This window comes from Muntiacus reevesi, chromosome 5, assembly GCF_963930625.1.
Source record: "Muntiacus reevesi chromosome 5, mMunRee1.1, whole genome shotgun sequence".
NCBI lineage: Eukaryota > Metazoa > Chordata > Mammalia > Artiodactyla > Cervidae > Muntiacus > Muntiacus reevesi.
Window position 1 is genome coordinate 124,331,184 of NC_089253.1, and position 16,902 is coordinate 124,348,085.

Genomic DNA, 16,902 nt, shown 5'->3' on the forward strand with positions numbered 1-16,902 from the left:
CGCCCGTGGGCCCCGCTGCAGCAGGGGCGGGGAGAGCCTCGCCTCCCCCACGACAGGGCCCCGCGTGCTCGCGGGGACGGAGCCGGGGCCGCCTGCGGGCAGGCCTCCTCTCCCCTGTCTTCGCCCTCGTTCCTGATGGTGGAGGTCAGCCTGGCGCCCACCGTCGGAGCGTCCTGAGCCCCCAGGGCTCCCAGAAACAGAGAGATGCCGGGAAGGAAGGGCTGGCCGCCTCCTCTGGGCAGGCCATGCAAGCTGGGCCCTGGGCCACCCCTGCTGGCCTGGGGAGTGAGGGAGGCATCCCCATGTGAGAGCCACAGCCTCACCGTGGAGGCGGGGGCCCAGTGGCTGGGAGCGCAGAGACAGCTCTGTGCCCGCCGAGAGGGCAGAGGGCCTGGGGGAGGGGAGGGGGCAGTGGGCACACCTCCTCCAGGAACCAGGACTCTGAGGCCAGGGGAACACTTAGGATGCTCTGTGCCCATGGAGAGGGCAGAGGGCCTGGGGACGGGGCAGCGGGCACACCCTCCTCCGGGAACCACGACTCTGAGGCTGGAGGAGCAGGGCGTGTGGGTTCAGCCCCGTGACCTTCCTCTTGTCCTCAGAACAACAACTACGACTGCCCGCTTCCCGAAGAAGAGCCCAACCCCAAAGGCAGCAGCTGGCTGTACCACTCAGATGCCATCCGCACCTACCTGAACCTCATGGGCAAGAGCAAGAAGGATGCCACTCTGGAGGCCTGCGCGGGCGCCCTACAGAACCTGACTGCCAGCAAAGGGCTGGTGAGCGCCCCCACCTCACCCCACCTGTTTCTCCCCCCTGGTCTGAGCCCGGCTGCCCCTTCCACCAGCCTGCCTGAGTAGGGAGGGATGTACGCTGGGCTCCAGGCCAGGCACGGGGCAGCTGAGGGGGCCCGAACCCCCAGCCCACCTGGAGTCTGTGCCGTAGGGTCCCCTCTGCCTCCTGGCTCCCGGCCCAGACTGGGCTCAGGCTGTGAAGGGTCTGCTGCGTGCTGAGCGGAGAGAGGTGGACATGGAGGGTTTGGGGTGTGGGCAGGTCCACAGAAAAGTGTGGCAGAATTGGGAGAGCATTGAGGCCAGAGGCAGTCTGGGGACATGGTGGAATTGGGGGAGGTAGGAGGCAGGTCTGCAGCTGCCATTCTGCCGTCTCTGCTCAGGACAGAAGGGGGTGAGGGTGTGCTCAGGGTCAAAGAGGACCCCCCACTGTTAGAGGATGAGCCTGGACCAGGTTACAGCCAGTGTGGGTTTCCTGCCAGGGACCGGGTGGGCTGCCCATCCTCTCGGGGACCCCGGGTTGCATCTCCAAGCTGCACAGGCCCATTCATCCACCCTCGACCCGACACTCAGCACAGAGGCAGCAAGCCGGCAGGAGACGGGCGGCCCTTCCTTAGGTGGCAGGGACCGTCGACTCCAGGCTTCACGCAACCAGAGAGCTGGGAAGCAGGAGGGAGGCCGGGCAGCCACCATGAGAACCGGTCACACCTGGGAGTTGATTCTGGGCCCCTCCCACGGGGGACGAGGGGCAGGGATGCCCCTCACCAGACCCACTGGGCTCAGGCTGCCCCCGGTGAGCTGCAGGAGTGTTTGCCTGGGGGATTGTTCTGCAGCCGCCCAGGTGGGAGCAAACGTGAGTCTATCTGCTTCCAACACGGAAGAGGAAGTTCTGGGGTCCCTGAGGGCGGGGTTCCTGGCCCCCTCCTGCCTGCCGTGGGTCCGGGGAAGCCCAGCGAGGGCCTCGCTCGTCCTCTTTCCCAGATGTCCAGCGGCATGAGCCAGCTGATCGGGCTGAAGGAGAAGGGCCTGCCCCACATCGCCCGCCTGCTGCAGTCCGGCAACTCGGATGTGGTGCGGTCCGGAGCCTCGCTGCTGAGCAACATGTCCCGCCACCCCGCGCTGCACAGGGTGATGGGTGAGCGCCCCCTGCGCGAGGGACCCCACTCCCCAGGGCCTGCGGGGAGGTCCCCCTCTGACCTCTCCCTGGGGGAGCATCCTGGAAGGGGAAGCTGGCCCAAGAGCGGCGTGGGCATAGGAAGCGGCAGGTCACCTGGGCGGGGAGCCGGTGCCTGGGTTCCATCGGGCCACCAGCCCTGAGTGGGGGCTGCCTGGCTGGGAGCCTGGCTGAGGGCAGCCTCAGACTGGGCCGCCCGGGACCCCTCGGTCACCGACCCGCGCCCGCCCCTCCTCTCCCTCCCAGGGACCCAGGTGCTCCCAGAGGTGACCAGACTCCTCACCAGTCACACCGGCAACACCAGCAACTCGGAGGACATCCTGGCCTCGGCCTGCTACACCGTGAGGAACCTGATGGCCTCCCTGCCGGGCGTGGCCAAGCAGCACTTCTCCAGCAGCATGGTCAACAACGTCATCAACCTGTGCCGCAGCAGGTAGGGCCGCGGGGGACTGCAGGTGGGGGAACCGTAGGTGAGGGAACCATAGATGGGAGGACTGCCGGTGGGGGAACCATAGGTGGGGGAACCATAGATGGGAGGACTGCAGGTGGGGGAACCATAGGTGGGGGAACCATAGGTGAGGGAACCATAGGTGGGGGGAACCATAGGTGGGGGGAACTGCAGGTGGGGGGAACCATAGGTGAGGGAACCATAGGTGAGGAAACTATAGGTGGGGGGGAGTGCAGGTGGGGGAACCATAGGTGGGGGAACTATAGGTGGGGGGGACTGCAGGTGGGGGAACCATAGGTGGGGGAACTATAGGTGAGGGAACCATAGGTGAGCGAACCATAGGTGGGGGGGAGTGCAGGTGGGGGAACCATAGGTGGGGGAACCATAGGTGAGGGAACTATAGGTGAGGGAACCATAGGTGGGGGGAACTGCAGATGGGGGGAACCATAGGTGAGGGAACCATAGGTGGGGGAACTATAGGTGGGGGGACTGCAGGTGGGGGAACCATAGGTGAGGGAACTATAGATGGGAGGACTGCAGGTGGGGGAACCATAGGTGGGGGGAACCATAGGTGGGGGGAACTGCAGGTGGGGGGAACCATAGGTGAGGGAACTATAGGTGAGGGAACCATAGGTGAGGAAACTATAGGTGGGGGGGAGTGCAGGTGGGGGAACCATAGGTGGGGGAACTATAGGTGGGGGGGACTGCAGGTGGGGGAACCATAGGTGGGGGAACCATAGGTGAGGGAACCATAGGTGGGGGGAACCATAGGTGGGGGGAACTGCAGGTGGGGGGAACCATAGGTGAGGGAACCATAGGTGAGGGAACCATAGGTGAGGGAACTATAGGTGAGGGAACCATAGGTGAGGGAACCATAGGTGGGGGGGAGTGCAGGTGGGGGAACCATAGGTGAGGGAACCATAGGTGGGGGGCACTGCAGGTGGGGGAACTGCAGTTGGCCGGGGGTCGGGTGGAGGGGGCAGGCCAGCAGGGCTGCAGCAGCAGCAGGCGGCGTGGAGGGTGGCCGGGCCCTGCAGAGTGGGAGTTGGCGGGGAGGCCCGAAGGAGGCAGGTTCCAGAAGCTGAGGCCTCACTCTCAGGCCCCGGGCCGCACCCGTCCTGGCTGGGAACCCAAGGACAGTGAGTGCCGTGGGCCAGCAGGAGGCAGGCAGCAGCAGCCCCAGCCGTGCAGGACTTACAGGCCCACGGAGCTCTGTCCTCCCAGGACAAGGCCAAGGGACAGAAGGGGGCCCCAAAGAGAGTCCCGGGTACCCGAGTGGGCAGAGCCGCGGGTGTGCCCACTGTGAGGATGCCCACCAGCGGGGCTGCCCCGGGAGGAGTGAGGGGGAGGGCGGAGGGTCGGCTCATCCCCAGGTGGCCAGTCTCAGCGCCGGTGAACTTCCGCCCCACAGCACCTCCCCCAAGGCTGCGGAGGCCGCCCGCCTCCTCCTGTCCGACATGTGGTCCAGCCGGGAGCTGCAGGGGCTCCTCAGGCAGGTAAGGCCTCACCCTGCCTGGCCCTGCCGGCGAGCTCGCCCACACTGCCTGGCTCTGCCGCGGGAGGGAGACGGCCCTCGTGACGCGGTCCAGGGGCTGGCCTCCGCCCCAGGCTGAGGAGGTGCGGCGGGCAAGGCCATCAAGGAAGCGCGCTGGGGGCAGCCTCTGAGCGTGGGGACGCCCGTGGCGCCTGCCCCCAGGTGTCTCACGCAGCTGCTGTCTCTCCTGCAGCAAGGTTTTGATAGGAGCATGCTGGGGACCTTAGCCGGGGCCAACAGCCTCAGGAACTTCACCTCCCGATTCTGAGAGGGGCCGCCCACCCACGTTCAGCTTGCAGGTGAGAATCGCCCCCTCTGGGGCAGGAGCACCTCCAGGCCCCCTGCCACGGTCCCGGCCATCCTCAGAGAGAGGGGCCCGGCCCTGCTCCCCAGGGACATAGAAGCAGGCTCCAGTCTGGCTGACATAAGGTCTGTGAGGACTGCCGTGTAGACTGCCTGTGCGGTGACTGTCCCACACAGGACATTCAGTTCAGTTCAGTTCAGTGACTCAGTCGTGTCCAACTCAGTGACCCCATGGACTGCAGCACGCCTGGCCTCCCTGTCCATCACGAACTCACGGAGTTTACTTAAAGTCATGTCCATTGAGTCAGTGATGCCATCCAACCATCTCATCCTCTGTCGTCCCCTTCTCCTCCTGCCTTCAGTCTTTCCCAGCATCAGGGTCTTTTCTGATGAGTCAGTTCTTCACATCAGGTGGCCAAAGTACTGGAGCTTCAGCTTCAGCATCAGTCCTTCCAGTCAGTATTCAGGACGGATTTCCTTTAGGATGGACTGGTAGTATCAACAGGCCAGAGGTCTGGGCAGAACTGCCAGGCACAGTCGTGTAGGTTGCTCACTGCACAACCCAGGGGGCGCCACTCACATGGACTGCAGCGTGAATGGCACCCCAGCAATGACACAGTGTGTGGTTCTGGGTTTGGGCGTCTGCGGTTCACCTCTTCTTACAGGCCACAGTCCAGTCCCTGCAGCGTGCCTAGTGTGGACAAGCTTGTTTCTAGCTGACAATTCTAGGGACCAAAAACTCAGGTCCAGCATCCCTGACAAGCCTTCCTCCGGCTCATCTGGGATGCTTGCTCAACCACACACGCTTGGTCCCAACCCCAGCAGTCCTGACTCAGTGGCTTCGGAGTGAGGTCCAGGAAAACACATTTTAAATAAGCATCCCAAGGGGTTAGGGCCAGGTTTCGATGCTCAGATTGGCCTGGTCAGCCCTGGAGGGTCAGCAGAGGTGGCCCCACCTGCGGAGAGCTAGGTATGAGGACAGGGCCTTCTGAGTTGAAGGGACCTCTGGGCGCCCCAGTGGCCCAGGGCGTGCTGGTGAGGCAGAGGCCACAACTTCAATCCAGACGAAGGTGCCCTCAGACCTCAGAACCTCCCCCCCAGCAGCAAATGCATCCCAACACCTCAAGGACGGACACAGAGCCGAGACCAACCAGCAGGCGCCTGACACGCGCAGTCTGCCGCCAGGGTGGACACGTGGGCGTGGGGGGCTCTGATCCGATGCAGGCACCCTGTGAACGTCTCAGGCGCGGCCCTGACCCCAGGCGCGGGCGTGCTGGGAGGGGACTGCTGGTGAGACCGGGTGCTCACTGGGGGTCTTCTCCTTTTCCAGACGTGATCCGACCAGCGGAGCAGACCCGGGCCTCAGTGCAGGCACGTCTGTCCACCTGCACAGCGTTTGGAGGTGTTCAGAGCCAGCCGAGAGCACGCAGGGACGCTGCGGTGGATGAAAATATTTTTAGATTCTTTCTTTTCCTTGGGGGAACTGACAGGCAGTGGGGGTGGGGGAGGGGAGCGGGGGGGCTTTCTTGAGTTAAGGGAGCTTATGTCTTGATGTTAATACTTCTTTCTCTGAGGAGCGGCATATATACATATGTATAGTGTGTGTGTGAGTGCACGCGTGTGTGTGCATGCGTGTGTGCGGAAGGCAGGCAGGCCCTGGAACTGCAGGACTGGGGGAACTGCAGGCTGAGCTCACGGTGGTGGCGGGACTCACTCTCACAGACGCGGGTGACTGTGCTTGGGGTGTCGCTCCCCGTCACCCCGAAGTGTGAGTGCCGGGGCCTCGCCAGCACCAGGCCCATGGGGAGTCCTGCAGGGTCAGGGCGGGGGAGTGACTGGGGCTGGGGCTCATCCCCCCACCCACCCTGAGAGGCGGCTTTGCAGGAAAGGAGGTTGGCGGGGCTCAGTGTATCTCCTGGCGTGGCCGAGCAGCCCTCCCGCAGGGCCTGGGGCCAGGGTTGGGCGGCCATGGGGTCTGCTGGGTGGGCCAGGACAGGCAGGCTGTCTTTGCTGTGTGCAGTCTGTCCGGAGAGTAGGTGCCGGGGGCGGCCGACCACTCCCGCGGGCCGTGTACCCATCAGAGTGGGCTCACCTGGAAGCCCTTCTCTTCAGGGGCGAGTAATCCACATGTTGGGGAGGAAGGAGGCAGAGTGGTGGGAGAGCGGCTGCTCCGTCCTCGGATTCCCAGCAGAGGAGCTGGCCCAGGTAGGCCAGGGGCTGTCCTGTGGGTCCTGAGACCCGCCGAGACCCCAGCGAGGCAGGGTTTCGGAGGAGGGCGCTCGGCTAGGAAAGGGAGCTGTTGTATCAGGGATCAGCCAGAGGCCGGCCCGCCTTCCCTGACGCCCAGCCGCCTGTGACAACTGCAGAGAGGGTGGTGAGAAGCCCGCCAGGGGCAGTGGCTCCCAGACCCCCAGACTCGTATGAGCATAGAACAGGCCCCGGAGAGCCCCCCCGTCTGCGGGCTGAGACCGGGCAGGACACAGTGCCGCCTGGCCACAGCCCCCCTGCCCAGCAGTGCCAGCGGCGATCAGTGGGGACTGGCTGCCTGGCCTCGCCCACCACACACCTCCTCCCGCCGCGTGTCCCCCCCGCCCCCCGTCCAGCCCCACTGCTCACCCCGGCAGTCAGACCCCGGCCCTGAGGACCGCCTGCTGGAGAGGACAGCTGGACTGGCCGGGTCGGGTGCAGACCCGCGATGGCCCGCCACGCGGCCGCGTGTTCTCTGCTGTTGGGGTCTCCCTCACATGCAGGCCCGCCTCCCTCACAGGCCCATGGGGAGCTGGTTCCAGAAGACCGTCCCCTCGGCCACTCGCCGGGCCCTAGGGGAGTTTGTTTCTCCAAGAAAGACGCGAGGAGCCAGGCGGTATTGTCAGTCCTTAGGATACATCGGTGACGAGAGACCACACCCCATCCATGTGGCCCACGTTCTCCTGGAGGAAAGAGGGGCTCCGGGATCCCCGGCTTTAGGGGCCCCCAGGGAGAGAGAGCCGTTCAGTCCAGTCAGGGCTAGAGGGAAGTAGCTGAGGACCAGCGGGTCTGTGGCTGTGCCGGGGAGGGCCCCCGCCTCTGCCAGGGGGTGGCGTTTCAGTAGGCCGGGTGGACAGTCAGGCCAGGCCTGGTTTAGCCATCTCGTGACTTCTGCTGCCGGCTGGCCAGGCTTGTCACTCTGGAAGAGGCAGACCTTTGCAGGGTGGGTGGTGCTGTGGATGAGGCTCTAGAGAAGGAGCTCGGGGTCTGTGGGCCCAGCTTGGGCTGGAAGGATGTGCTGGCCTCATGCTGCCGGGCTCAACACCCGAAACGGGACACTCCAATGCGAGATCAAGTGGGGGAGGGCCCAGGCCACGAGGGTCTCCCTGTGCAGCCCCGACCCAGGGCTTAAGGTGGACAGGCCCCTGGCGGCCAGACCTGCCTGGTGGGCCCTGCCCAGCAGCGCAGACCCCTCCCGGACCGGAGGCAGAGCTGCTCCTGTCTGCCTGGGGCCGAGCAGAGCTGGGGGCATGGGAGGGAAAGGGGGGTCCCTTTGCAGCCTGCTCCCCACCTCTGTGTCTGGAAGAACCGGGCACCGGCCAGGCCCGTTTCCTGTGGGGTACACTGTGTGTTTGCTTTTTTGGAAATATAGGAAATCAATAAATTGCTGGCGTTTCTTTGAACATTGTTGAGCAGTGGATTACTGGGGGAGCCGCTGAGGCCCCAGGGGCCACTCACGCCTCCCTGTGCCAGACGAGGACTCTGAGGCCCAGACTGGTGTGGCTGGCCTTATCTTACAGATAAGTCCCCTTCGGGAGAGGACAGACGTGCCCAACATCACACAGGTTGTCCAGGGAAGCACGTCCAGGAAGGCCCCTGGGAAGCGGACCTCAGGGCTGAAAGAGGAGCTCGCATTTCCTGAAGGCCTGTTCTCCCCGAGTCCTGCAGGACAGGCTGGGGGCCCCCGCCCCAAGAGGCTCATAAGGGATAGGACAGACACAGGGAACCTCCTGAGTCACAGGGCGGAAGCCCCAAGTGGTGGTGGGACTCGCGGCTGTGGGCTCCCCGGCTGGAGGGGCCTGGGAAGGCTTAGGGCAGGCTGGAGAGAGGACCCTTCCCAGCCTGGGAGGGCGGTGACCTTTCTGAGCCTGTGTTTCTGAGCCCTGAGTCATCCCTCAGTTGGGGACAGTCAGCAAGGCCGGGGGGAGGGCAGGGCCTCAGCTCCGGGGGGCGGGGGCGGAGAAGACCACCTTTCTGGGGCCCAGACTGTTGACACTCTGGGTCTGGAGCCTCCAAAACGTGAGGTCAAATTGCAGATTTTAAGTCAATACATGCTTAATTGGTGAACTGCCATTAAAGCAAGGACTTCCCAGGTGGCTCTGTGGTAAAGAACCGCCTGGAGTGCAGGAGACACGGATTTGGACCCTGGGTTGGGAAGATCCCCTGGATAAGGAAATGGCAACCCACTCCAGTATTCCTGCCTGGGGAATCCCATGGACCGAGGAGCCTGGCGGGCTGCAGTCCACGGGATCGCAAAAGAGTTGAACAGGCATCACGCATTAAAGCGAAGTGTACGCACGGGAAAGTACGCAGCTTCAGGGCGGGCAGCTCTGTGACTCTCCACCCGCCAAGCGCTGGCCCCCAGGTCAAATGCAGAGAGTGACCAGCTCCCCAAGGCCCTCAGGCCCCCCGGGGCCCCGTCCTCTGCCGCTCTGCCCCGCGGGCGCTGCTGAGAGATGGCCTGTCCACAACGGCCCTGCGGTGCAGACGCAGCGTGGCCTGCTGCCCCGTGTCCGGGGTGTGTGACCGCGGAGACCACGTGTGCCCGGCGCTGCCCGAAGGGGCCATGGTGTCGGAACGCACAGCGAGCCGTCACAGACCCCGACTCCACGGGAGGTGGTGCGTTCAGCGTGTGCGCTGCCAGAGGGGCTTAATCCGGCCGTGTCCAGTCAGCAGGATTCAGGCCCTGCTGGCCTCTTGGAGAACTTCCTGAGGAGAATGCAACGTTCCTCGGGGCCAGAAACAGAGGGCAGCTCAGAGTGGGGATCCCAGGGGCCGCCGGCAGCCCAGGCTGTGAGGGCGGAGTTTCTGGAGCCCTGAGCCCGAGTCGCCCAGACCCCACGTCCCAGCTGCCGCAGCACGTCCACCCCGAGCCGGGAAGCTGGTCCCTGGAGGCCAGGCTGCCCTGGAGACAACACAGGCCTGACGCGTCACCTCTTGGAACCCAGGGCCTTCTGCCGCCCCGCACGGCCGGAGAAGGAGTGAACGGAAGTTAGTTATCCTTTGTTAGCAATAGACTTTTTATTGAGGGCCCACAAGACAGCTCTTACCTTGCAAAGGCTTAGGGTGTTCCCTTTCTTCACCCCAGTGAGACGGACAGAGCTCAGGGCACTAATGTCTGGTTCAGAGCTGAGGACAGGGAGGCCCAGGCAGGCCAGCCCGGAGCCACCAGCACGGCCGGTGCGTCGTTCTGAACCCTCCCAGCCTCACGTCCCCGCACTCGGGCCCAACACGGTCCTGAAGGAGCGCTGGGCCGGGGGACGGGGACACGGGGCGCGTGGCGGCGCGGCCACACGTTAATCACCTAAATCTTCGCGGCGATGCCACAGGTGGGCGCGACCTCTCCCAGTTCACAGATGAGGAAACTCTGGCTCAGGGGAGCTGTGCCACTTGTCCGAGGTCACACCGCTAGTAGGCGACAGAAGGGGAAGGGGGCCGGAGGCCAGACCCCCACCGTCTCCCTCTTTAGCGGCACTTGAACAGCACTTGCCCACAGTCAGGCCGACTCCCAGCCTGCCTCCAGGATCCCCGTGAGCCTGAACCTCGGCCCTCACCCGTCCCAGCTCCTGGCCAGGCCCCCGGGGGGCCCACCTTGGGTGCCCAGATCCTACAGCCTCCCACCTCCACCCCTGCCCTCTGCAGCAGGCCCAGGGAGGCCCGGCCCTGCCAGCTCCACTCAATCCAACCCTCATGTCAGCTCGAGTCCAGGCCGGGGTTCCCAGAAATTGCTCCAACCCCAACATGCCCTTCCCGCAGGCCCTCCGGTGGGACACACACCCCATCACGGCCAGCAGGGCTGCCCACTCCAGGGCCGGTGGTGGACTGGGGAGGACAACCACATCTGAGGCTCAAAAGCTGGTGAGGACAGCCTACCCCGCCAACCCTGGGCGAGGAGAGGCTGCCCCACCCCACGGCCTCTGTGCAGAGGGGCTGCAGAGATGCCCCCAGACTCAGCTTACCCCTCCCAAGAGAGCCCCAGTGACTGGTACATGTGTGTGTGCCCACGCATGTGTGTACACGTGTGCATGTATGTGGGGGCATGCGTGTGCGTGTGTGCACATGTGTACATGGCAGCACATGCATACGTGTGTGTGCCCATACATGTGTGTGCATGTGTATGCGGGCATGTGCGTGTACATGGTAGCCTGTGCGTACGTGTGCGCGCCCATACATGTGTGTGCGTGTGTGGTCACACATGTGTGTGCATGTGCGTGGAATTAGATTAGCATTTCCCAAGGTTATTCCCACAGGTGCTAAGTGACCAACGGAATCTAAGTTTCGGAAAATCTGGGCTACGTGAGGTTAAACATGGATCTTCGCTCAGGAGTCCACACGTGGCCGCGTGTGGTAACAGAGAGGAAGAGAAGGTGGGGTGACCCGAGCCCCGCCCCACCTTGTCTACCTGCAGGGAGCCAGTCTGGGCCACACTCAGTCGGCCTGAGGCCAGGTAACGGGAGATTCTGGGGTCCCAGACGGAGGCCCCCCGGAGCACTTCAGCAGCAACCCGCGGGCATGGCCTGGGACCCTCGGCCTCAGCTGACCCGGCCCCATGGGGGCGGCCTCGCGGTGGGGTCAGCGTGTCCAGCCTCCAGCAGATAGGAGAGGCTGGTGGGCAGCCTGCTGCTGAACGGCGATTCAGGTTGGGGCCCGAGCAGCCCTCGTTGCTGTTCACAGAATCTGAGACACCCCCACCCCCTGCCCCAGTCAGCCCGACCAGCCGACGCAGCTTCCCAGAAAAGTCCATCTTGTCAGGTTGGAACAGCAGGAGTGATCTCGCTCACTGGGTCTCAAGGTGTAACGTGCGTGTGGACCCCTGGGATCTGGTTGAACGTGACCCTGAGCATCTGCATTTCCACCAGCCCCCGGGGGTGTTCCTGCCGCCATGTGGGGACCGCACCATGCTGCAATTCCTTCCCAGTCCAGGAAGGCTTCCTGGAGGAGTAGAGCTGCAGGAGAGGGGAGACGAGAGGGAAGACCAGGCAGCAGAGCTGGGGCTGCAGAATAAGAGGAGTGTAGGAGAGTCTGGCAGTGAGGTCATCTGGGGGCCCGGCCTTGGAGTGGGCCAGGGTGGGAGGCACAGACAGGCCCGCGAGGCAGACCCGAGCAGGGCAGCCAGCCAAGCCTGCCCCACCCACGGGCCCACAGGGAGGGTGACAGTGATTCAGGCTCAAGGCTGGGGACCACACCCGGGTGAGCCCCGGGTCCTTAGAAGAGGGGTGTGCCTCCATGGCTGGGGGCTGCAGGGGGACGGGGGGGGCTGGCTCACCCCAGGTCCATCTTCCCATGACCAGCGGTGCCAGGCGTGCCTAGGACGGGGGGGTGGGGGTGGGGGTGGGGGTGGGGGGGGTGGGAGGGGCCCGCCCTGTGCCCCGGGCTGTGGGAGGGCACCTAAGCCGGGGGCAGAGGTGGGAAGGGGGTGGGCACCCAGAAGGAGGAGGACAGGGGACGTGGTAGTTGAGGTGCCGGCAGACACCCCCAGGCTTGCAGATGCAAACAAGCTCCTTCCATCCTCACAACAACCGGGGGACTGCTCATGGCAACCGCCCGACAGGCAAAGAAACGGAGACACAGGAAGGTCACCAAGCGAGTCGGTGACAGAACTGGGATTAATCTGGGGCACCCGGCTTCAGAGGCTGCTCCCCTCACAACAGGATCTGGGGCACGGGTGGCCCGCCCCACCCAGGTAATGGCCCCGCAGGGGCAGGACCGGGTCTGAAGGCCCAAACAAGCCTCACTGTCGGCTGGCAAAGCGGCCATTCTCCTTCCGGGGAAGCCGCTTTCCTCCTGGTCCCCCCGAATCGTCCACTCAGGGCCTGCAGCCCGCGCCTTGTCACCAGCTGAAAACTGTGACTTTCCAGGACAGACTCTGCAGGGCGCCACAGAGCCACCCGCCCGGCCCTAGGGCCCCCGAGTTTCCACTCCCTTTCCCAGCGGCAAGACCCTCCGCCCTTTTGACAGGCCCTGGGGATGGGGGGCATGGCCTCGACTCCCTGGGAATAAACGGTCACTCATTCACTCAGCAAGTTGTTACTGAGCACCCTGTATGCCAGCCACGCTCTTGACGCTGGGGATTCAGATGGGAATTCAGCAAAAAAGACAAATCCAGGATCTCTGAGCACTTACAGTGAGTGCAGAGAGACAAAGAAACAAGGTGAATGGTGAGAACACACAGCATGGAGAAGACAGTACGGCAGGGGAGGGCCCAGCTTCTGGGCCAGGGGTGCCCCCACCCCCAGGAGGTGAGGTTTCCTTACCAAATGAGAGTCTCATTTTCATCTCAACAAGGGCCACCACTGCGCCCGGGGAGCCCCTTCCCTGCGGGCAGCGGGTTCTGATCAAGGCCCCACTCAGCCACTTTGGTTCAGCACAGTTACATCTTACAATAGTCACATCTTAGTTACGAACACTGCATCCTAGTCCTCCTCATAGCCAGCCTCCCTGTCAAGTCCAGCTCCCCCTCCCCTCTGCCAGCCGGGTAGATCTCTGTCTATGTACACACCTGTGCACCTGGGTGTGTGTGTGTGAGTGTGTACCTGGGTGTGTGTGTGTGCATGTGAGTGTGTACCTGTGTGTGTGTGCATGTGAGTGTGTACCTGTGTGTGTGCATGTGAGTGTGTACCTGGGGGTGTGTGTGCATGTGAGTGTGTACCTGGGTGTGTGTATGTGTGCATGTGAGTGTGTACCTGGGTGTGTGTGTGCATGTGAGTGTGTACCTGGGTGTGTGTGCATGTGAGTGTGTACCTGGGTGTGTGTATGTGTGCATGTGAGTGTGTACCTGGGTGTGTGTGTGCATGTGAGTGTGTACCTGGGTGTGTGTGCATGTGAGTGTGTACCTGGGTGTGTGTGTGCATGTGAGTGTGTACCTGGGGATGTGTGTGCATGTGAGTGTGTACCTGGGTGTGTGTGCATGTGAGCGTGTACCTGGGTGTGTGTGTGCATGTGAGTGTGTACCTGGGGATGTGTGTGCATGTGAGCGTGTACCTGGGTGTGTGTGTGTGTGCATGTGAGTGTGTACCTGTGTGTGTGTGCATGTGAGTGTGTACCTGGGTGTGTGTGCATGTGAGTGTGTACCTGTGTGTGTGTGTGCATGTGAGTGTGTACCTGGGTGTGTGTATGTGTGCATGTGAGTGTGTACCTGGGTGTGTGTATGTGTGCATGTGAGTGTGTACCTGGGGATGTGTGTGCATGTGACTGTGTACCTGTGTGTGTGTGTGCATGTGAGTGTGTACCTGGGGATGTGTGTGCATGTGACTGTGTACCTGTGTGTGTGTGTGCATGTGAGTGTGTACCTGGGGATGTGTGTGCATGTGACTGTGTACCTGGGTGTGTGTGTGCATGTGAGCGTGTACCTGGGGATGTGTGTGCATGTGAGCGTGTACCTGGGTGTGTGTGTGTGTGCATGTGAGTGTGTACCTGGGTGTGTGTGCATGTGAGTGTGTACCTGTGTGTGTGTGCATGTGAGTGTGTACCTGGGTGTGTGTGCATGTGAGTGTGTACCTGTGTGTGTGTGTGCATGTGAGTGTGTACCTGGGTGTGTGTATGTGTGCATGTGAGTGTGTACCTGGGGGTGTGTGTGCATGTGAGTGTGTACCTGGGTGTGTGTGTGCATGTGAGTGTGTACCTGGGGATGTGTGTGCATGTGAGTGTGTACCTGTGTGTGTGTGTGCATGTGAGTGTGTACCTGGGGATGTGTGTGCATGTGAGTGTGTACCTGGGTGTGTGTGCATGTGAGCGTGTACCTGGGTGTGTGTGTGCATGTGAGTGTGTACCTGGGGATGTGTGTGCATGTGAGCGTGTACCTGGGTGTGTGTGTGTGTGCATGTGAGTGTGTACCTGGGTGTGTGTGCATGTGAGTGTGTACCTGGGTGTGTGTGTGTGCATGTGAGTGTGTACCTGGGTGTGTGTGCATGTGAGTGTGTACCTGGGTGTGTGTATGTGTGCATGTGAGTGTGTACCTGGGTGTGTGTGTGCATGTGAGTGTGTACCTGGGGGGGGTGTGCATGTGAGTGTGTACCTGGGGATGTGTGTGCATGTGAGTGTGTACCTGGGGGTGTGTGTGCATGTGAGTGTGTACCTGGGGGGGGTGTGTGCATGTGAGTGTGTACCTGGGGATGTGTGTGCATGTGAGTGTGTACCTGGGGATGTGTGTGCATGTGAGTGTGTACCTGGGTGTGTGTGTGTGCATGTGAGTGTGTACCTGGGCGTGTGTGTGTGCATGTGAGTGTGTACCTGGGGGGGGTGTGTGTGCATGTGAGTGTGTACCTGGGGATGTGTGTGCATGTGAGTGTGTACCTGGGGATGTGTGTGCATGTGAGTGTGTACCTGGGTGTGTGTATGTGTGCATGTGAGTGTGTACCCGGGGGGGTGTGTGCATGTGAGTGTGTACCTGGGGGGGGGTGTGTGCATGTGAGTGTGTACCTGGGGGGGTGTGTGCATGTGAGTGTGTACCTGGGTGTGTGTGTGCATGTGAGTGTGTATCTGGGGATGTGTGTGCATGTGAGTGTGTACCTGGGTGTGTGTATGTGTGCATGTGAGTGTGTACCTGGGTGTGTGTGTGCATGTGAGTGTGTACCTGGGGGGGGTGTGTGCATGTGAGTGTGTACCTGGGTGTGTGTGTGCATGTGAGTGTGTACCTGGGGATGTGTGTGCATGTGAGTGTGTACCTGGGTGTGTGTATGTGTGCATGTGAGTGTGTACCTGGGTGTGTGTGTGCATGTGAGTGTGTACCTGGGGGGGGTGTGTGCATGTGAGTGTGTACCTGGGTGTGTGTGTGCATGTGAGTGTGTACCTGGGGATGTGTGTGCATGTGAGTGTGTACCTGGGTGTGTGTGTGTGCATGTGAGTGTGTACCTGGGCGTGTGTGTGTGCATGTGAGTGTGTACCTGGGGGGGGTGTGTGCATGTGAGTGTGTACCTGGGTGTGTGTGCATGTGAGTGTGTACCTGGGGGTGTGTGTGCATGTGAGTGTGTACCTGGGTGTGTGTGCATGTGAGCGTGTACCTGGGTGTGTGCACGTGCATACCTCTCTCTGTATAGAAGTGTCTGTTCAGTGTTTGTCCAGTGGTTCAGTGTTTGTCTAGTTTCTCTCCCTGGTCTAGGAATACCTGAGACGCCACCCCTGTTGTGTTCCCAGTTGTGACCCTGACAACAGGCAGCGCCTGCAGAGGCTCTGCGCTCCACGCATGCAGGTTGGGTTCACAGAAGGATAGACCTGATGAATGAATGAGGCTCGCGCTGGCAACACAGAGCAGGCCGACCTGGTGCTCACACAGACCACGTGAGCGAGGCAGGACCTCAGCCTTTCTAGAGCAAAGTTGTTCCAATTCTAGCGTCCCTCTTCTGGGTTGATTCAGCGCCTTGGCAACCAGCCGAGAGAAAGCTCTAAGTGCCGCCGTGGCGGTGTTTTCCCTCCCAGTCAGTAGCCGATGTTCGAATGGTCAAATCCCGCCCCAGACCTGCTGCCCAAGAACGCTCTCCTCCTCCAGCCACTCGCCTGACGTGGAGGGCCACTGGCAGCCGGGCCCAGCGTGGACGAGAGATGAGGAAAGCAGCCCCACAGCCAAGGGCCGAGGCTGCCGCCAACCTGAGCAAGCGCAGTGGAGACCCAGCGGGCGGCCCACCCCAGCTGAGCGCCCGGGAGCCGCGGGAGCTGGCAGCAGACAGACCTGAATGCTGGTCCACACGCGTTCTCACATGTGTGAGCAGCAGGACTGCTCACACACGCTTTCCTTCATAGAATCACAAGTTATTCAAATATTTGTTGGCTAAAATATGGAAGCAATTTCTTTAAAATATGCTTTTCTTGGTTTCTATAAGACACCCAATTTGGTAAAACGTGTACTGTACAAATAATTTAAATTCATAATCAAAGCAGCCAAGGTCCTGCCTTGCCCAGCCTTGATGAGTTGCCAGCCTCTGTGAGCCTCAGGTCCGTTCGTACAGGACTTTAACCGCAGACCCTGACTCGGAGTGGAACTGTGACGCGCAGGGGCCTGGCCCAGCGGACCTTACATCGCTTCTGTCATTGCAGAGCTGGCCTGGACATTATGCCCCCTGCGCACCACCACCCTGGACCGTAGGGAGGAGACGTGAGGCCGGAGGGGTGGCCGTGTGTCACGTTTAGGGGGAAAAACTGCTTGTCCATGCGGAGCAGGAAAGGGCAACCTACTCCAGTATTCTTGCCTGGAACATCCCACGGACGGAGGAGCTTGGCGGGCTACAGTCCACGGGGTGGCAGAGTCAGACACCGCTGAGCAACTTCAGTCTTTGTCAAGCACCGAGCAGAAAGGTGACCCCTCTATTCACTCTCAGCGGGCTGCACCCCGAGGGCGCTCCTCTGGGGACTCGCAGGGGAGGGCGGGGGAGGGGAGGGGAACGCGCCCACGATCCCGCTCAGGAGGGCAGCGGGG

General features: G+C 62.1%; 1 protein-coding gene across 1 annotated transcript in view; it reads left to right on the forward strand.

Annotated features, from left to right (window-relative positions):
• The window catches only part of PKP1 (plakophilin 1), a 37,545-nt gene extending 31,857 nt beyond the window's left edge, over positions 1 to 5,688 (forward strand). The window contains exons 9-14 of the mRNA XM_065936355.1: positions 600 to 776; positions 1,770 to 1,923; positions 2,209 to 2,395; positions 3,822 to 3,906; positions 4,138 to 4,243; positions 5,578 to 5,688. Coding sequence (XP_065792427.1) covers positions 600 to 776; positions 1,770 to 1,923; positions 2,209 to 2,395; positions 3,822 to 3,906; positions 4,138 to 4,212 — 678 coding nt within the window. The 3' untranslated portion in view covers positions 4,213 to 4,243; positions 5,578 to 5,688. The remainder of the gene's footprint in view (positions 1 to 599; positions 777 to 1,769; positions 1,924 to 2,208; positions 2,396 to 3,821; positions 3,907 to 4,137; positions 4,244 to 5,577) is intronic.
• Positions 5,689 to 16,902: the final 11,214 nt, after the last annotated feature.